At 57.6% G+C, this 20200-nt stretch overlaps 2 protein-coding genes and 1 long non-coding RNA gene across 4 annotated transcripts in view; 2 read left to right on the top strand and 1 right to left on the bottom strand.

Annotated features, from left to right (window-relative positions):
- The window catches only part of STX18 (syntaxin 18), a 130187-nt gene extending 125337 nt beyond the window's left edge, over positions 1 to 4850 (top strand). The window contains exons 12-13 of one of the 2 annotated variants that reach the window (XR_002081211.2): positions 4002 to 4097; positions 4604 to 4847. Coding sequence is in view for 1 of the 2 variants with exons in the window: in XM_019453717.2 (XP_019309262.2) it covers positions 4002 to 4016 (15 nt within the window). In the remaining variant the exon portion in view is untranslated. Of the gene's footprint in view, positions 1 to 4001 lie in introns of both variants that reach the window. The other variant, XM_019453717.2, reaches the window with a different exon arrangement.
- The window catches only part of NSG1 (neuronal vesicle trafficking associated 1), a 30744-nt gene that overhangs the window by 5385 nt on the left and 5159 nt on the right, over positions 1 to 20200 (bottom strand). The window contains exon 4 of the mRNA XM_053901695.1: positions 2694 to 2804. Within this exon, the coding sequence (XP_053757670.1) occupies positions 2694 to 2804 (111 nt within the window). The remainder of the gene's footprint in view (positions 1 to 2693; positions 2805 to 20200) is intronic.
- On the top strand, positions 953 to 2514 carry LOC128776675 (uncharacterized). Its single transcript, XR_008421853.1, has 3 exons — positions 953 to 1514; positions 1773 to 2189; positions 2348 to 2514. It is a non-coding gene; the product is annotated as an uncharacterized LOC128776675 (long non-coding RNA).

Here is a 20200-nt window from a genome sequence, read left to right as displayed (position 1 = left end):
GCCTGGCCACAAGGAGCCTCCCCTCACCCGCAGCGCAGGTGCCTGCCCTCTGCTTTGTGCCAGGACCTCTGCGGCACCCGTGCCCATCAGCCCTTCCCACGGGCCCCCCTCCGGCTCTGGGGTCAGCAGGACCCAGCCCAGTCTGTGGCCTCAGTCCAGGAGCAGGCCCTTGCCACCGCGGGCAAAATGGACTCCTCATTCAGTCTGCATCCTAGGTGACCTGGAAGCGGTGACCCTGGGCACGCGCAGTCACCCTGGCCGCCTCTCTGCCCTAGTACTGGGTATCTGCCCGTCTGCTCGCCACTTGTCTCCCCACCGGAACACCGGCCCCACGGGCAGGGCCTGGACTCCTCCCATCCTGCACCACATGCCCAGCACCCAGCAGGGCTCCCCACAGGAAGCACTGAATAAATATGTACGAAGAACCCGTGGGGGGTGACCTTGGGGCACAAGGAAGATCGTGTCCGTGCTGCATCTAACCACCGGTACAACGGGGATCTACTGGTACCTACCCAGGTTTTGGGGAGCATTCAGAAATCCCCGTGTGAAAACCCCTATGAACTGTCAGGTCTGTGTGTGACGTGTACAATCGCAAAACAGGCAGAAAGGGAGGGGACTTCGGCACGCATCGCACTTCTCCCCCCTCCAGCTTCAGCCAAGGGCTCTTGGACCCAGACTAGCAGTTCTCCAGCCCTCCAGCTGTCCTTCCAGGAAGGACATCTGCCCCCAATTAGACGGAAACGCCAGTGAAAGATGCCCAAGTCCCAAGGGACACAGCTACGGAACACTCACTTGGTGCCGGCTGGGCACCAGGATCACCCGTCCCGGCCTCTGAACGCACAGGCACCTGCCCCCTTCCCTGCCAGGACTCTCAGAACCAGGCCTTCGTCTCTGACTCCACCTGCCTGCGCCAGCAGAACTTGGCCTTGCAGGGAGGGCGGGGCAGCTTCAGGACGCGTGCCCCGGGCCCAGAGAAAGAGCCAAGAAGCGGACCCTGCATCCTCCTGATGGAGCCGCTGGCCCCTGTTCTTTGTGAGCAGCCCGTCTAGTCCCACGAAGCTGTCCTCTGCACACGTGGGTCCCGTCAGGGCACCGTGCCCACATCTGCTCTGCTTCCTCTCCATGACCTCGGCCCCCCCTGCGTCACCCAGCTCTGGACCAGGCTCTCCCCTGCATCCCAGAGTCACTCTTCAGGCTTATGTCACGTGGGTGTCCTCTCCATCCCCAGCGCCCTGCCGAGTCTCTTCCCAGGCTCCCTGCAGCAGCCTGCTGGGCCATCTCGCCAACCCTCCAGCCTCCCTGGGCCACTGAGTGTGAGTGGCCGTCCTGTCACTCCCCACCCCCCTCCACTCCGGGGGCCTCTACCTGGCACCAGAGGTGGTGCACAGACTGGCCACAGCTGGCTTATCCCCCGCTGCCTCCAGGCCGACCCTGCCTGCGTTCTGCCATCAACCGTGTTTGCTGCTCCCCTAGCCCACCTGGTCCTGCCCGGCCGGCCTCCGGAGTCTGCTGACGTACGTACTCGGTCAAGGCCAGCCCTGCCCTCCTCCAAGCCCCGCCAAGGCCTCTGGGCTGGTCTCCTCTAAACCGTGGTGCCTCCTGAGCTTCCAGATAGCCCGGCCCAGGGTGTGGATGGGTCCGCTGAAAGGGTGGGGTGGGGGTGGGGGTTCCCCGGGTCCCCACACAGCTCCCTCACTGGCCTCCTAGAGGCAACCTGACCACCCTTCTAGAAACTGCAGTGCCCGACCCTGCCTTGCTCTTTGGTTTTCCAGGGCTCATACCCTAACTCAGAATACAACTGATTCCACGCGTCTTTTGAGGAGGGCAGGGAGCTTCCCAACGGTGGGGGTCTCTACCCGATGGGCCCCGGCTGTGCTGCACCCGGAATACCAGCGGCAGCCACCGCACGTGGCACGCACAAAATGCATACCTGCCGGCCGGGGGAGGGCCGCAGGGTCAGAGCACCGCGCACGGGCGACATGCCGGGAAGCGTGAGGTCTGTTGAGCCTGCTGCCCCGTGCGAGCCTTCTGCGTCCCTCACAGCCGCGAGACCCAAAGCAAAGCCACCTGGTGACGTGACAGACCAAGCCTGTCCGTGCACGTGCTCAGCACGGGCTTCTCCGGCTTTGATTTCGGCAACACCGGCCCCTGGAAACGGTAGCTTTTCCCTTCACGCTGGCTCTCGAGAGGTCAGAACCAAACGTGGGGGGTCGGGGTGGGGGGCCAGATGCCGCGCTGTGGGAACTGGGAGCAAGTCCACTGGGAGTACGTCTTCCCTCCTCCTGCCTTCCCCCCTCCCCTCCATCTTCTCCACTCCTCCCCTGTGTGACCTTCTGTGCCATTTCAGGCTTTCTGGAACAAGGCCGCATCGCATCAGCAGAGCAGGCATTTCCGCCAGCGTGGAGAGCTGGCCAAGCAGGCGCCGGAGGGACAAGGACAGGCACGGGCGGGAGGTGGGGCGTGCCCAGCTCTGCTCCCCTTCCCTCTGGGCCTCTGCGCACGCCCCCCGCCGCCCCCCCCCCCCCCGGCAGAGGTCCTTGTTTACAGCTCCACCCTGCCTTCTCCCCCTGCCCCTCTGCCCCCCTCCCCTGCTCCCTTCCACAGGGGCCCCATCGCAGGCCACCCGAGGCCAGAGCAGGGCTGTGTCCCTCGGAGAAGGCACGGGGTGGGGGGTGGGGGGCCGGGGGCCTTACCTTGAGGACGAAGCCGTCGGGGCAGGCACGGTCATATTTGTACACCTTGTAGACGACCAGGAAGACGACGCAGGTGAGGAAGGCCAGGGCAAAGAGGACCAGCACGGAGACCTGTGGGCAGAGGGGGGCCCGTCAGGGTGGCTGCGAGGACCACGTGTGGGGCAGCCGGACAGACGAGAGACGGTCTCTGGAGGGACGCAGCTGGAAAAGCCCCAGGAAGGCTTCAGCTGCATCACGTTTCACTGGACAACGTTTGGTACCGTCTGCGTTTTTCACCATCTCCACACGCCACCGTTATTTTAAGTGACCCGTTTTTAGGATTCCAGGCCCTGTGGGGAGAGCTCGGGTACAGGGATGATCAAACGTCACGGACACTTTCTGCCTGCTGCCAGTTACTGAGGTGACGCGGCAGCCACCGGCTGTTCAGATGTCTCCTGCGCCCGGGACCCCAGCCCTGCCCTCGCGAGCTGGGACCAGCTAGGCAGGAAAGACAGGGTCTCGGGGGCCCCCATCACCTCTGCCCTCAAGTTTCCCGCAAGCTCAGTTAATTGTGTCCCTCCCCAGAGGGCAGTCCCCACAAGCCCAGGTGTGGTGCTCGCCGTCACGGAGCGTGTGCTCCTCTGACATTTGCGGATCGACGAGTGACAGAACAGCGGGCGATCCGGCCCCCGCGGGAGGACACAGGGCATAGGGGACAAAGCGACACCAGATCCGGGCACCGGAGGTGCTCACCTGGCTGCTAGGAGCCCCCTGGCAGGGGCAGAGCACATCCGGAGGCTAAAAGGATGTGCAAAGGCACGGCCGGTCAGCTCGGGGAAGCGGGAGCCTTCCTGCTGACGGGCTGCCCCTCCCCACCCGGTTACAGAGGGCTCTGAGGCTCCTGAGGAGGGGGAGAGGTTCAGAGCCACGCGGCCCTGGGTGCTGGCACAGAGCAGCCCCCCTCACCCCGAGGGCAGGGCGGGCACAGCTGTGCCGCTTCCTGAGGCTGCACAAGAGGCCCAGGGGCGAGCCCTGTCCTGGCCTCAGGGGACCCGTGCCTGGGTCCCCCGACACCGCGGGGCCTCAGTTACCACGAGCTCTCCATCTGGGAAAGCGGAGGGTGGCGCTGGGCCTCACGGATGTGTGGGGGAAGTTGGGACGCACTGCCCGCTCACCTGGAGGACAGACGGACAGACACTGGCCCCGCTGTGAACCGAAGTCACCAGCCCCATGCGTCCCCCTACACCCGCCCCAGGCACCACGGCCCCGGTCCCCACCGCTGGGCTGTGCCGTGCCACGCGGAAGCCCCTGAACCTCTCTGGTCCCCAGGCCCCTCGCCTGTGACACAAGACGACACTTCCCCACCTCCCAGTTGCCATGAGGATACGAGGGAGGAATGAACTCGACAGACGCCCACGAGGAATGGTAGGAACTACCACGGCGAGCATTTCCCCATCGCTGGGCCCTGCCTCCATTTGCCAGGCTCTCCATCCCCAGCCTTCAGAGTCCTTCTGAGGCCTGCAACTCGGCCTTGGCCAGACCCGGCCCGGTCCAGCACTGGGCGGCATGGAGGTGAAGGGTGCAGCCGGCTGTGCCTTCCTGGCGCGGTGCTGACACTCGTCACGCTCCAGGCGGCTCCCACGCCCTGGGGCCCAGGGGCACCCAGACTCTCCCTTCTCCCGCAACGCCCAGCCCGGCCGCCGCCTCCCCACCGCTCCCACCTCCCACTCCACTGCAGCCGGGACACTTGTCCCCTGTGTCCCCTTGCCCAGGGAACAGCCCCTCAGGCCCCAGGCAGCCAACAAGTCTCCGCATCCCCTTCTGTGAGGCCCTTCCTGCCCGTCCCTAACTCCCACCTGTCCCCATTCTCTGCCCCCCAAGTCCCTTCTTCCCTTCCCGTGACCTCGCGACCCCCTCATCTGGACCATCAGGGCTGTCACCCTAAGGGTCAGAGGCCCTCCACCTGCCTGGACAGCCTGTGTTTGCACGTGGAGCCCGTGCCGGACACAGGGACGGGAGATGAAGTCATAGGTGCTTTGGGGCTCAAAGTGCCCGCGGGAAAGGCCACTGGGTTCCAGTGGTGGACTGCACTGCATGGCAAGAACGCTGCCTCAGACCCCAGACGGCCCAGGGAGGCCAGAGGCGCCAGGGCGCGGAGCTGAAGGAGGTCAGATGTGCACGGCGGGGGGGGGGGGGGGGGGGGGGGGGGGGGGGGGGGCGCCGGGACACCCAGGTTTTCCGGCAAGAGCCACCTTGCCGCTGGCGACACCTGGGACGGGCAGGCGGCCCCCGCTGGGCCCGGGCTCCTGCCCACCAGGGGCAACGAGAGGACCCGGCTCCCAGGCCTGGCGGGAGGGCCTGCAGACGCGCACGGTGCTCCTGAGGACGGCAGGCCCTGCGGAAGGACGCGTCTGCCCTGGCCGCTGCCCCCTGTCCCCAACCGTCGTACCCGTGCGGGTGGCCCGGCTCACGGTCCAGGCCACACAGCCCCCCTCACACCCACCGCCCTGTCCTCCCCGAGCCCCCCGCCCCACGCTCACCCAGGCTGCTGCTCAGCCGCACCTGCCCTGCCCGGGACCCAGCCGTCTGCTGGCAGCCCCTGGGGGCAGCTCGCGGGGCTCCGAGAGGTCGAGAGCAGCTGCTGCTTCTGCCAGGGTGGTCGGTGATAACAGCTGCGTTTGACAGAACTGGTTTCCTTCACAAGCCTTCGTGTTTTATTTTGGGCATTTGAAAACATCATTCCAAGAAGTCCAGAGCATAGCACACAAGAGGTTAAGAGGCCCTGTTAGAATGTTATCTCCTCGGGGCGCCCAGGGCGGGGGCTCAGTCGGTTGAGCGTCTTGACTTCAGCTCAGGTCACGATCTCACAGTTCCTGGGTTCAAACCCCATGTTGGGCTCTGCACTAACAGAGTGGAGCCTGCTTCCAATTCTCCCTCCCTCGCTCCCTGCCCTTTCCCCACTCATGCTCACTCTCTGATAAATAAAATAAATAAACAAACCCTTTAAAAAGTAAAATAAAATCGGGGCACATGGGTGGCTCAGCGGGTTGAGCGTCCGACTTCGGCTGAGGTCATGATCTCACGGTTCATGAGTTTGAGCCCTGCGTCGGGCTCCATGCTGACAGCTCAGAGCCTGGGGCCTGCTTTGGATTCTCTGTCTCCCTCTCTCTCTCTGCCCCTCCCTAACTCACACTTACTCTCTCTCTCTCTCAAAAATAAACATTAAAAAAATTTTTAAAGAGTATTATCTGCTCAACAAAGTATTAGACTGAATTCAATAATGCATTAAAAGGATCACACAGCATAAGAGGGTACACTGATTCCAGGGAGGCAGGCACCTTCAGCACCCACGATGTGATACATCACGTGAGTAAAACGAAGGATAAAAACACATGATCATCTCAGCAGATGGAGAAAAAGCATTTGACAAAATTCAACATCCACTTACGATAAAAACTCAACACAGTGGGTATAGAGGGAACACACCTCAACGTAATAAAGGCCGCATAGGACAAGCCCACAGCTAACATCATAATGGTGTAAAGCTAAAAGCTTTCCCTCTAAGATCAGGAATGAGACAAGGATGTTGACTCTCACCACTTCTGTTCAACATAGTATTGAAGTCCTCACCACAGCACCTGAGAAAAATAAAAGGCACCCAAATTGGAAAGGAAGAAGTAAAACTATCACCCTTTGTATGACGACATGACATTATACATAGAAAACCTTAAGGACTCCACCAAATCACTCTCAGAACTAATCAACAATTCAACAAATTTGTAGGACACAAAATCAATACACAGAAAGCTGTAGTGTTTCTATACATAAATAGCAAACTACCTAAAAAAGAAAACAATCTCATCTGTATTTCCATTTAAAAGAATCAAATACCTTGGGATAGATATAACAAGGAGGTGAAAGATCTGTGCCTTGAAATCTTTAAGACGCTGATGAAAGAATTTGAAGACACAAATAATGGAAAGGTAGTCTGTGTTCATGGTTGGGGAGAATTAATATTGTTCACGTTGCACAGAGCAATCTACAGATTCAATGCAATCCCCTGTCAACATCCCGGTGGCATTTTTCACAGAAATAGAACAATCTTCAAATCTGGATGGAACCACAAAAGACCCCGAATAAGCAAAGCAATCTTGAGAAAGAAGAACAAATCTGGACGTATCCTGCTCCCTGATTTCAAACTATATTACAAGGCAACAGCAATCAAAACAGTCTGGTACTGGCATAAAAACAGAACAGAGAACCCAGACATAAACCCACACATAGTCAACTGACTTACAACAAAGGAGGCAAGAACATACACCGGAGAAAGGACAGTCTCTTCAATAAATGGTGTTGGGAAAATTGGAGAGCCACATGCAAAAGAATGCAACTGGACCACTTTCTTACATAATATACAAAAACTAACTCAAAAGCAATTAAAGACATATGACCTGTAACCATAAAACTCCTAGAAGTTAAGGCTCCTTGACATTGGTCTTGGAGATGATTTTTTAAATCTGACCCCAAAAGCAAAGGCAAACACAGGCAACAATAACTGAGTGGGACTAGATCACACCAAAAAGCTTCTGCACAGCAAAGGACACCATCAACAAAATGGAAACGCCAACCTCCTGTGTGGGAGAAAATACTTACAAGTCATATCTGACAAGGGGCAAAAATCCAAAATATATAAAGAACTCCTACAATCTAATGGCCAAAACCCAAACAATCTAACTTTTTAAATGGGCAGAGCATCTGAACAGACATTTTTCCAAAGGAGACCTGTGGATGGACCACAGGACCGTGAAAAGGTGCTCGCCGTCGATCATCAGGGAATCAAAACCGCAGGGAGCGACCCCTCACACCTGTTTGAATGGCTGTTACGAAAAAGATAAGAGACAGCAAGTGCCAGAGAGGATGCAGAGAAAGAGGAAGCCTTGAGCACTGGTAGAAAAGCAAACCGGTGCGGCCACTCTGGAGGACAGTATGGCGTCTCCTCCGCCAGTTAAAACCAGAATTACTATGTGATCCAGCAATTCTGTTTCTGGGTATATACCCTAAAGAAGTGAAAGCACGGACTCAAACAGTCGGTACGAATACACCGTTTTCATATCCGCCTTATCCACAGCAGCCAAGACGTGGAAGCAACCTAAGTGTCCATGGATGGACGAGAGGGTGAAGAAAAGGTGGTGTGTGTGTGTGCGTGTGTTGCGCGCGCGCGCACACACACACACACACACACACACACACACACACACACACACACACAAATGGAGTAGTATTCAGCCAGAATAAGAAGGAAATCCTGTCCTTTGCCACAACAAGGATGGACCTGGAGGGCATTATGCTAAATGAAGAGAAAGACAAGTACCTTATGAGCTCACCTATGTGTGGAATCTAAAACAAAAAAACAAGCTCGGGTGGGGCCCCTGGGTGGCTCAGTTGGTTGGGCCTCCCACCTTGCCTCAGGTCATGATCTCACAGTTCATGGGTTCGAGCCCTGCATCGGGCTCTGTGCTGATGGCTCAGCGCCTGGAGCCTGCTTCAGATTCCATGTCTCCCTCTCTCTCTGCCCCTCCCCTGTTCGCACTTTCTCTCTCAAAAAATAAACAAACATTTAAAAAAAAAATGTTTGAAAAAAATTAAAAACAAAACAAAAAAAAGCTCGGAGATACAGCGACAGATCGGTGGGGTAAGCGAAATGGGTGAAGGTGGTCAAAGGTACAAACTTCTAGTTTTAAGGTAAGTAAGTCCTGGGGATACGACAGAGAATAATACTGTGTTGTATGTTTGAAAGTGGCTAAGAAATTAAACCTTGAAAATTCTCATCGCATGCACAAACTGTAGCTGTGTGGTGATGGTGTTCCCTGGACTCAATTTTGGTGATCATTTCATGACATGTAAAAATACGGAGTCTCTGTGTCTCACTCCTGAAATTAATGGTGTGTGTACAACAGTTCTCAATTAAAATCCATATGCACGCACACACGATCTCACGTCCTAGGGCAGTCTTTAACCTATCCCTTGAATGTGGAAGCCGTGACTGTGTTTGGTTCACGGCGCCCCATCTGTTTAGGTTTAAAAATAAGCCCCATCTCTCGGCGGGGCTGTGGGGAACCACTCTCCTCCTGGAACCCGGCCTGGGCCTTGCGACCAGGATTCCCAGGCCTGATGACCGAGGAGCCCACAGAACCAAGGAAAGCAAACATGACGGTTCCCGGAGGACTCAAAGGAGGGAGGCAGAGAAATCCAGGGACAGTCGGGAGGCAGCGCCTGGTGTAGCAAAGCCCTCCCCCTGCGGGTTGTCCCCACTCTTTCCCCCACACCTCTGCAAACTCCAAGCCTCTCCTGGGCCCCAGGGTCTGCACAAACCTGGGAAGTGCCCCATGGTCCGAAGAGAAATGTGGGTTTCCTATTCACCACCTGGCATAGGGCACCCCTGCGGTTATCGTGGCCTGAGGAGAGAGCCCCGGGCCTTTCCAGAAAGATCCCCAGCCGGCTCAGAATTGGCTCCTGGCTCTGCCACCTGCCAGCTGTGTGCCTAAGCAGGTCACCTGCGTATCTTATGTCTGCAGGCGGGGAACAAAGCCTCGTGCTCTTACACGTTTATCAGGAGAATGACTAGGGATCAGGGCTCTGAAGAGATGTCAGCTTCATGCGCTAGGCCCATTATGGGTTAAAATGTGTCTTCCCCTCCCCAAAATATAGAAGTTCTACACCCTGCTACCTTTGAATGTGGCCTTATTTGGAAATAGGGTCTTTGCAGATGTGATTAAGTTGAGGTCATTAGGGTGGGGCCTAACCCAATTTGACAGTGTCCTTATGAAAGGGGAGACAAGACACAGAGACCTACACGCAGGGAGAAGCTCGAGAAGACAGAGGGTGGGAGGTTCGTGTCTGTAAGCCGAGGGCCGCCAGGAGCCACCAGAAACTGGGAAGAGGCAAGGAAGGACTCCCCTCCAGCCTTCAGAGGGAGCACGTCCCCGCCGATCACCCGTATCTGGGCTTCTGACCCTCGGAACGGAGACACGCCCCGTCTCCTGGCTAAGCCCCCAGCGGTGAACCTGCCACGGCGGCCCCGAGGGCTGGAGCTGTTTGGGGGGGGGGGGGGGGGGACCAGGGCTGGCTCGCGTCCCCTGAGGTGTTCTCTGTCTGCTGCCATCCCTGTCCCTTCCCCAGCACGCCAGGTTGGGTCACCTGCTCTCCTCCTCACCCTTTGAAGCCCTGGCCGGGCCCCTGCCTCCCCTCCAGGAAGGCTCTGGAGCATCCCAGCGTCTCCCAGCACCAGCAGCACAAGCATGGACACCGCACAGCCCAGCATCTACTGTTTCTGTGCTTCAAGTGAAACGAAACTGTGTCCCAGTTTGGAGAGTCTCACCAACCTCCCTGTTCCCGTGAGACAGCTAGGCACATTCTAGAAACAAGTGTGAAATTACTTAGAGCCGTTTCGCGGGAGTACCCTTTAGGCTGTTTCCTACGTTGACACACCCTGACCAGAAGCATCCTGGGGAGCCCCCAGCCACCAGCGGCCCCACCTTTCAACCAATTCCAGAATAGTCTGACTAGAAGACAAACTGGCCACTCGCTGCCCAACGCGCGTCAAGAGCCCTGGGTTCCAGGCCCGCCAGGCCCACACGCATCGTGACTCCGGAAAGGGCACGTGGCCCCTCTCCGCCGGGAAGTGGCCATGCCAGCCCAGCCCCCGGGTTTACGGTGGGGAGCCCAGGAGACCCCAGTTGGGCAGTCAGGGGTGGGCAGGGCGAGCCCTTGCTTCACAAAGCCCATCCCCTCACGGTGTTGCAGCACCGGGACACGGAAGATGCTCAGAGACCATCGCATCTGGCACCTTGATGTGTGATGGAGGCCCGGTCGCTGAAAAGGCAGCACCTTCGAGTCGAGCCAACGAGACCCCCAGGTAGTCCGAGGAGCCCAGGGACACACGCAGGCAGCGAAGCAGCAGCCACGTGCAGTGGCCCAGCCTGAGCACAAAAACAGGGGCGGAACCACGGCTGTGTTAGAATCACAGGAGCCTCTGAGGATCCCAACACCAGGACCCCACCCAGAGCAGAAGATGGTGGGGCGGGGGGGGGGGGGGGGGCAATGACTAGGCCTCAGTAGCATTTAAAACTTCCCAGACACTTCCCGTGCACAATCTAAGCTGAGGACAGGGGGTAAACGGAGGAACCCCTTCTGCAAGGGATTCCTGGAGCCTGAGGGCTGCTGAGCTCCCCTCCCCCCACCCAGCCTGGGCACTCCTGTGCCGAAGCACCAGTATTAAGGGTAGCTCCAGAGACTTCCACCACGCTCTGTGCTCTAGCAGACCGTTAACCACGGCTCGTGGACTCCTCATGACAGCTCCCGAAGGCAACACCACGGGCTGCCTTTTACCCTCGGGGACGCTGAGGCTCAGGGCACACCGGCTGGGTAAGCCGAGTGTTGTCTCCCAAGGACATCCAGGTCCTAACCCCTGGAACCTGTGCACATCATCTACACAAAAAGTGACTCTGCCCCTGCGACTGAATCAAGGTCTAGAGACGGGGAGACCTCCTGGAATATCCGGGTGGGCGCGAGCGAAGTCCTCGGCGTCCTTACGGGATGGAGCAGAGGAGACAGAGCAGGGACTGGAGGACGCCGGGCCAGGTGGAAGAAGGGGCCACGAGCCAAGAAGCGTGGGGGCCGTGGCTCTGGTGGCTCCAAAAGCCCAGGAGACAGAGCCCCCCAGCGGGAGCCCCCCAGCGGGAGCACCTGCCAACACCCAGATGCCCTGACTCAGGGCTTCTGACCCCCCAGGGCCGTAAGAGAATCCGTGCGTGTTGTCCTGAGCCAGCCAGGTGGTGGCACTTTGTGACAGACGCCCCCGGGAGCTCATTCGCCTCCTGGAGCGCAAGGCCCCAGCGCGCACCGAGGGAGACAGGGAGTCACTGGACCCAGCTGGCCGGCGGCCCATCTTCTCAGCGAGTACTTACGGAGCCAACCCCGAGCATCCCCACGTCAAATGGGGCACAAGTTCCGTCTCTAGAGGTGCCAGTCGGTCTGGGTTTTGTGAAGCAAACGATCACACACAGGAAGGAGGGGGGCCCCGGGGCTGCTGTGCCCCCCACGGGCTCCTGGAGGCCTGGAGAGCCTGGGCTGCCAGACGGACGGCGCCTGCTGTCGCCTGCGTTCAGGCGGGGCTGTGGGCAGGGGTGGGGGGCAGGGAGCCCCCGCGCTGGAGAAGCACCTTTCCTTAGAAGCAGGGCTGTTCTTTCAGAGCCGTCGTCTCTGCCGGGCACCCCGGGGCCCAGTGCTGGCGACGGATGCTTTCCCTGGCCCACAAAAATGGTTTTCAGTTTTGTTGTAAAACCAGGAAGAAAAGAACTGTATGATGATAATGGGTCCAGCCTGGATTGTATTCTTCAGACCGAGACAGTCATATGCTAATGTCCTGTTTTCTTTTCCTAAGGATGAAGGGGCTTACAAAGGCAAAAAAGGGCCCCAGGGCCCTGCCTTCTTCCATCAACGGAATCCCAGGTGGCTGGTAGACATTCTCAAGAAGGTGGCTACCTTGACCTGTCCTTGGCCCCACCGCATCAGCCCTGCTCTCCGCTGCGTGGTGTGAACTCATCACGACTCGGGGGGGGGGGGGGGGGGGGGGGGGGCAGGAGAAGGAGGGGAATCCCTACTGTGCTTGGGGAAGACGTGGGGGCGGGGGGTCTGGGTCTCAGAGGAGGAGCTCATGAGGGCAGCAAGGGTGGAAGGCGTGTTTGCAGAGGAAGAAGGCTGTGCCAAAGCCCAGAGCATCAACGGACGCGGTGCGTTCGGCCAGTGTGGCCGGCGCATCACATGTCCTGCAGGAGGGGACCCAAGCCAGGTGACACAGGTCCCTGTCTGCCACATCAAGAAGCAGGAACCCAGACGGTTCCTGGGCACTTGCAGAATTCCAGGAGGCAGCCGCCTCTTTGTGACAAGTTACCATTTCTCACAACACTAGGAGGCTCCAAGTTAGCTGAAGGACACATTCGCCACCGATGTGTGCGTGCGTGTGAGCGAGAGTGAGTGAGAGGAAGCAGATTCTACATCACCCCCAAATGTGTATCACTTCTGTGCAGCTGTCAGTAAAAGCTCCAGAGCAGGAGACTGTGGGAGGCAATCACAGCTGTTCTACCGGAGCTGGACTCCTGGCCGTGTCCACCGGCACTTGCCGCGTGGGGGCCCAGACCGTGCCTTGGGCCGTGGCCTTCAAGGGACCAGGGGCCAGCCCAGCACAGGGTGTCCGCTGTGTTTGTGCCACTGACTCTCCGGGAGCCAGAAAAGGCTACAGATCCCTCTCCGAATCATGCTCGAGATACGCACAACACCATACCTGGGACGGCACGGAAAACCCATCGTGCTGAAACACTGTTGTCAGAAGACCGCAAAAGATATAAACTGATGATACATATATACTTGTTTCTTTATTAACATCAAGCAAGATCTGAGAAATACTGTGATTTCAAAGAAAGGAGGGGATCCAGGCACCAGCTACGGCGTGACACAAAAACACCAGTGCTCTGCACCAGTGAGGGTCACAGGCAGCACTCGCCCTGCTGTCGTTTACTGCCTGCGGCCAAAGGGAAAGGACTTGAACTCTGCAAACGGAAAAACACTGCTAAAAGAAATCAGGGAAGACGCAAAAAAAAAAAAACAGGGATCCCAAACAGCCGAAAGCAATCTTGAAAGCAGAGAGTAAGTGGGAGGACTCATCTTCCCCAATTTCAAAGCTTACTGCAAAGCTACAGTAATTAGGACAGTGCGGTACTGGCATAAGAATAACCATATAAATGGGATGGCACAGAGAGTCTAGAAATTAAACCCTACATCAAGATCAACTGGTTTCTGAATCGAGTCGCCATGCCCATTCAGGGAGCAAGAACAGTCTCTTCAACAAATGGTGTTGGGACAACTGGCTTTCTACAGACAGAAGCAGCTCGAAGCTCGACACCTACCCCACACCATCCACAAAAATTAACTCCAAATGGAATAAAGACCTAAATGTGAAAGCTAAAGCCATAAAACTCTTGGAAGAAAACACAGAGGTAAATCTTCATGACCTCAGACTTGGCAGGTGGCACACCTCTCCTGCTGGGGGCCCCTGGGAGAGGTCAACGGTGTCTTAGATGTACCACCGAAAGCACAAGCAGCGAAAGAAAAAATAAATCGTACCTCAAAATGTTTAAATTTTGTGCCAGATTATGTTTTTGTGCAAAGACATGAAAAGGCGACCCACAGATAGTAGCAAACATCTGCAAATGACAGATCTGATGAGGAGCTGGTGTCCAGAATGCAACTCAACAGCACAAAAGCAACCCAGTTCGAAATGGGAAAGGACTTGAACAGACACCTCTCCAGACAAAATGCACGAACGGCCAGCCAGCGCACGGGGAAAAGCACTCAGCGTCATCAGCCCCCCGGGAAATGCAGATCAAAACCACAGTGAGACACTGCCTTGCAGCCGCTAGGACGGCTACAATTGAAGGGACGGAGGGTGACAGGTGCTGGCGGGATGTGCAGAAACCGGAAGCCTTGCACACGTTGCTGGGGGGGCTGGGGGGCGGCGCAGCTGCCAGAGAAAACAGCAGCTCCTCGGTGTGTCAGACACAAGATCACCGCGCGAACCGGCAGCTCCACTCCCGGGTGCAAACCCAGAAGAACGGAAAACAGGTGTTCAAACAAAAGTTGCATGTGAACGTTCACAGCGGCGCTGTTCCCGCCAGCCAAGAGGTGGAAACGGCCCCAGTGCCCATCCGTGGATGAAGGGATAGATCAGACAGTCTAGCCATACTACCCAGTATTAGTCATAAAAAGGAATGAGGCGGGCGCCTGGGTGGCTCAGTCGGTTAAGTGCCCAACTTTGGCTCAGGTCATGATCTCACGGTTCGTGGGTTCGAGCCCTGTGTCGGGCTCTGTGCCGACAGCTCGGAACCTGGAGCCTGCTTCGGATTCTGTGCCTCCCATCCTCTCTCTCTCTGCCTCTCATGCGCTCTCTCTCTCTCTCAAAAAATAAATCAACATTAAAAAAAATTAGAAAAGAAAAGAAAAAGAAATGAGGCACCCATCTGCTACGACAGGGATGATCGGTGAAAACACACCGGTGACAGAGGCCAGTCACAGAGGGCCATGTGTTGTATGGTTCTACCCATGTGAAATGTCCAGAACAGGCACATCCGGAGACAGAATGTACATCGGTGACTGCCCAGGGCCGACAGGGCGAGGAAACGGGGTGACTGCTAATGGGCAAGGGGTCTCCTATCGGGGTGATGAAATGTTCTGGAACTACACAGTGGTGATGGCTGGGCAACAATGCAGATCACATGTCACTGAACTGAACACTTTGAAGTATAAAATTTATGTTACATAGATTTGACCGCACTAAGGAAAGATGGGCCAGGGAGAGAGACAGGAGGCAGGCAAGACACAGGCTGGGGCAGGGGTCCCGGCAGCCCAGCCCCAGAGGCAAGACGGAGCTGAGGGATGTTTTCTGGAAAGAACAGCCAGCAATGGATGGCAAACAAGATGTGGGCCTCGGGGCAAACTTTATAAGGAGGGGACCACGTACCCCGGATTCTTAGCACAGTCCCGGCTGCTGGTTACCGCCCTGGCATCCCCAGTGTACAGTGTCCACGGTCACTCTCAAAAGCGTCCCAATCCGGGCCATAAGTTATATAGCCACTCAACTTACAAGACCCTGGTCCACACCCTAGTTCTCTAAGGATCAGTGGGGAACGGGCAGCACCCCCATTTTACAGGTGGGGCTTCCTCTCCTGCTGGGGGCCCCTGGGAGAGGTCACTGCTCAGTGGGGGGTGGGACTGGGACATCCAAAGTGGGGGAGAGCCGGCCCGCAGGTCCCGTGCAGCTGCCGGTGTGGGAGACAGAGCTTGGTGGGCTTTGGGGTGGCAGGTGGATGTGGGTCTGAATCCTGTTTCCACCCCCGGTTAGCTGGCTGCCCGTCTGCCTGCTCCTTAACCTCTCTGACCTTCGTTCCCCACCTACGAAGTCAAGCCAGCGAGATCAACCTTCAAGATTGTTACTAACACAAAAAGGAATGACACTCATAAAACTCCGCGCCTGAGTCGGCTCTGGGTCGATGGCTGCTAGGTTCTCCCTCCTCCGCTCCCTCTGCCCTCCCCCCTCAGGGGGGAGGGGAAAGGAAATGTGTTTTCTGCTGAGTAATGCAGTAAAAAAAAAAAAAAAAAAAAAAATCTTGGAAAAATAGGATGAATCCTGACATCTTCAAGCATGTGCAACACTAAATATTTTAGGTAACCGACAAAAAAGTGAACACACAGACACCCCCTCTCCAAGATGACTCAAACCACTTATTATCCGATTCTGGATGAAGCCCCCACTCGACAGCTGGGCCAGAAAACCGTGGGCTCTGCCACCGCAGAACCTGGCATCCGAGTCCCGCGGGACGCTCGGCTGAAGGTTACGGGGGTGTCCAAACAATTCTGGGATCTCCAGTGCCACTGCTTGGAGACCTCCCCCACCGCCGAACGCCAAGGAAATGGTGTTGCCGTTCATAAATATTTAACAAATGCGTCTCCAAACACACCGGGGGATCACTGGAGAGCGTGGAAAACAAGCCGGGTGCACAGGAAGCTCAAGGTCATTAAGGAGGTGAGAAGAAGGGACCAACCACCCACAGAATCATTTGTGACGGGATGCAAAAGGATGCCCCCACCGTAGGATCCACCGCCAACACAGGGGGCTCAGACGAACTCCGTCTCTCCTCCTAGGACATCCTCCCAGCTCTGCGCGGACCACGAAAGGCGTTCACGTGCAAGGCTGACCTTGGAATCTCACGGAGCCCCAGAGGAAACACGGCCCCAGGGGAGGGGGTGCAGGTTGCTCACCCAAACCCTTAACTCACAAAGAGAAGGCGTGTGGGTCTCAGAAATGTCAACAGCTCTCCACCGCGGCAGCCACAGAGCATAAAGGGCTCAGGAAAGCCCCGACAGAGCCTTCCTTTAATCTGCCTAATTACGGCCCCTCCATCTTCCAAGACGGGAGGGGGGCGTTAAGCAAGCAGCCCCAGCCGCACCCTGACACCCCGCCCTGCGTGGGTGAACACGCGACTGAAAAGATGTTTAGGTTTACTTAATTTGAGAACCATCTCAGCCTGTGTTTATTCTCCGCATAAATACACCTCCAATTAATTAAACGAGCACTTCCCTCCTTGACTAACCTCTTCACAAGCCTAGGCTTTTGGCCCGCTGCTGGGTGATTCATCCAGCAATCCCATCGTGGCGGAGTCTTACAAAACCCTCTCCCCATCAGCGGTTACCTAGCAACCAGCCTAGCAACCTGGGAGCCAAGAGATTCATCCCCGAGTGATAACCATAAAGTAACATCCAAAAAGACATCTCGTCTCAAGGATGCCGTCCAAAGGTATATAAAGAGGAGGCGCAAAGCAGCCGGCTTCCCCGCTCCCGAACCGCACAAATTAGAGACGAAGGGGGACACGTTAGTTACTTGTTGCTCCAACAGCTGAAAGACGCAGTTCCATTCCTGCAATTCACACAGGGAGACGAAAAGAACGGGGGCGGTGGCTGGGCTGGGAGCCACACAGAAGCCGCCCAGTCACCGAAAGGATGAGGAAGAGGTTCTGTCCAAAGCAAAGCTGTGACGGAGCCCCCAGCATGGCCCAGGGTGGAGGCCGAACCTTCCATCACAGATCCGTCTCCGGGTCAACCTCTTCCCCCCACGCTCCCCAACCCTCGGCCAGCTGATGCGTCGCAGGAGGAGCGTGCCTTATTGTGGGCTCCACTCAGAGACGCCAGACACCTAATTGGGCAAGAAAAGGCTGGGAGAACATTCCAGAACGGTGAGCACCATCAGCACTTCAGAAAGGTGCCGGCCCTCCTGAGCCTGCCCTGCCCTTGTGCTAGAACGCACCTCCAGCCACAAAGGGCCACCGGAGAGCTCATGGTCACAAGGCACATTCCCAGGGTCCAGGTCCCTCCGCTAGAATCAAACTTCAGGTGATTCTACCGCAGGCGGCCCCAGACCACACTTAGAGGAACAGTGCACTGGGGGCCTCCCCTCACGCGCAGACCCCACAGCAGACGCGTGGGGAACCAGGTTAACTCTCCCTCCCTGTTGAGAATGGTGTCGGGGCACAAGCCCGAGGTGCCCACAGAACCCAGGTCCTTCAGCTGTGAGCGTCTGGCCCACAGGCCTCCCGGTCAAGCTGGCCAGGCCACACGGTTCAGGCCGCACTCTGCCCCTGACCGTGACCTTGGGGGTCATCTGCCTGGCCGGGAGGGAACCGGTGACACGTGGAAAGCACTTACATCCACATACAGCCCAGAGAGAGGGCTCCGTGGGGAGCTGCCTTACTCAACAAGCAAGGGTCCGGCGGGAAAACCCTGGAAATCTCCCCAAGTCCCCATGCACTCTGGGGCCCCCAGCATGGCTAGTCACCCAGTGATTCATCAAGCTGTTCCCGTGCCTATATATAGCCCCAAAGAGGAGGGGCTGTCATCCTTGCTGGCAGAGAGAGGCCACACTGCTGGACCTCGCCAGGACATCTGGTCACACCTAGAGAAGCATGGCCCAAGAACGGCCCCTCAGAGGAGGGCCCCGGGCGGAAGGGAGCCTGGACAACGTGACACGAAAGGAAGAGACCAGAGAAAAACGATGCCCGCCCTGGAGAACACTCGGGTACATGGCCCACCACACATCCCGAGGCTGCCAGCGAGGAAGGGAACTTGTTGACCCGGAGTCCGGCTCCCTGTTTAGATGCTGCTACTGTCTCCTAACGTTTGGCAATGGGAACCCCAGGAGGGCCAGGTTAATCCCCGGAGGCTGCATGGCGGAGCTGGTATCTGAGCCGGGACTGGAAGGAGCTGGAAGGCGGAGCCCATGGGGAGGTGTGCCTAGCAGGCCGTGTGGTGGAAAGGCACTGGCCTCGGAGACACGGACTAGTCCGAAGGACCCCAGCCCCCTGGTGACCACCTGGGACTCGAAAACCTCATCTGTGAAACGGGCGAGCACCGCCCCCTCCGGGGTGGTCGTGAACCCTAAGGAGGAGGCAGGTGCTAAGCATACGGACTTGCCTGGGCTGTTTATGCAGAAAACCGGGGAGACGGGCTCACTGCAGTGCAGTGCTCTACTGAGCGCCTGCTGTATACATCACCTTCTCAGACATCCCCCGGCAGGAGGAGGCAGAGGTGAGACAGGATCCTGCCACCACAGCCCAGTCCACAGGGACGGGCTCAGATCTTCTGAGCCCTCGGGTTCTGGGCAACGGGCACCAGGTAACCACACAGATGCTCGGCTGTGGCTGCCCAAAGCCCTCGTGGCCAATGTGCGTCACCCGTGCCTTAAACAGGGAACCGAGGGACCCACAGCAGGTAAGCATGTGGGGAAAGCACCGGAGCTGGGGGACAGAGCCTGCACCCAATGGACCACAACAGACGATGGGTAGCCGTTCAGGTGCCACGCTGCACCCCACTCCGAGGGGACCTAAAATGCCAAGGCTGAGAAGGGCAAAGGTCAAATCCGGAATGAGAAACCCAGATATCCAGGTGGTGTCAGCCATCAGAATGATGGATATGATGACCTTGAGACTGAGGTCATTTCTGCCTGGGCCGGCAGGCGGCAAATCCCCAGGGCACGCACCGCGCAGGTCACGTGAGTGGCCGCAGATGAGGCCCCTGCTAAGCCGGCTGGCCAGAGTGGAAAAAGACGTCGACCTTGAGTCACTCCAACCCGGTCCCGGTCATGAGCTTAAAGCCACAGATACACTGCCAAGCCGGGAGCCACCGGACGAGCTTCTCAGCCCACGTACCGTCCTTATGGCACCAGCGGGAACCACAGACGTGGGCCTCTCTGGGCCTCAACGTTCCCGCCGGAAAGGGGGCTCTCCTAGAAGTACCCACCTCTCGGGGCAGACAAATAACACGGGCGAACGCCCCGCGGACCCAGCAGATCGTGACTCTGACGGGTCCGCGGGCCAGGCAGGCCCGGCACGGTGTCCCTCCAGCCCACGAGGCAGGCCGGAGCGATGGGAAGGAGGGATTCAAGGTCACCCCGCGGAGCCGCCTCACCTCTGCGGGCTTCGCTCGCACCTAGCGACTGACCCACAGGCTTTCGTGAGCTAGAACCGCACGCAGTGCGTGAGATGCTGTGGGAACTGCTGGGAGTGTGGGTGTGCGAGCATCTGTGCACCCAGACACGAGCAGACTGCTCACACAGCCACACGGGGTGAACGGAGAGGCAGCCACGGCCACTCTGCAAGGTCTGGGCCACCCAGTGGCGTCTCTCAAATCACCCCTTTGAATCTGAGTGACGGGCACCATTTTACCACGTCTTGTTTCCCAAGGAACAAGTCCCCAGAAGATCAGTGTCTTAACTTCCTCCTCAAGCAGCCCAGCTGTTCCCACCCTCAGAGACCACCCAGCCTGTGGGGGAGGCTCCACCCCGCCCCCCACTTGGCTGGAACCCCGCCCCTTCCAAAAGCTCTTCCCCCCTAGAGAACCGTCCAGAGAGAGGCCTCCCCCCTCCA

The sequence above is a fragment of the Panthera pardus genome, unplaced genomic scaffold (assembly GCF_024362965.1).
Source record: "Panthera pardus isolate Hobbes unplaced genomic scaffold, ASM2436296v1 HiC_scaffold_13, whole genome shotgun sequence".
Lineage (NCBI taxonomy): Eukaryota > Metazoa > Chordata > Mammalia > Carnivora > Felidae > Panthera > Panthera pardus.
The sequence above is the reverse complement of the archived record's forward strand: the minus strand, read 5'-3'. Positions and strand labels throughout refer to the sequence as shown.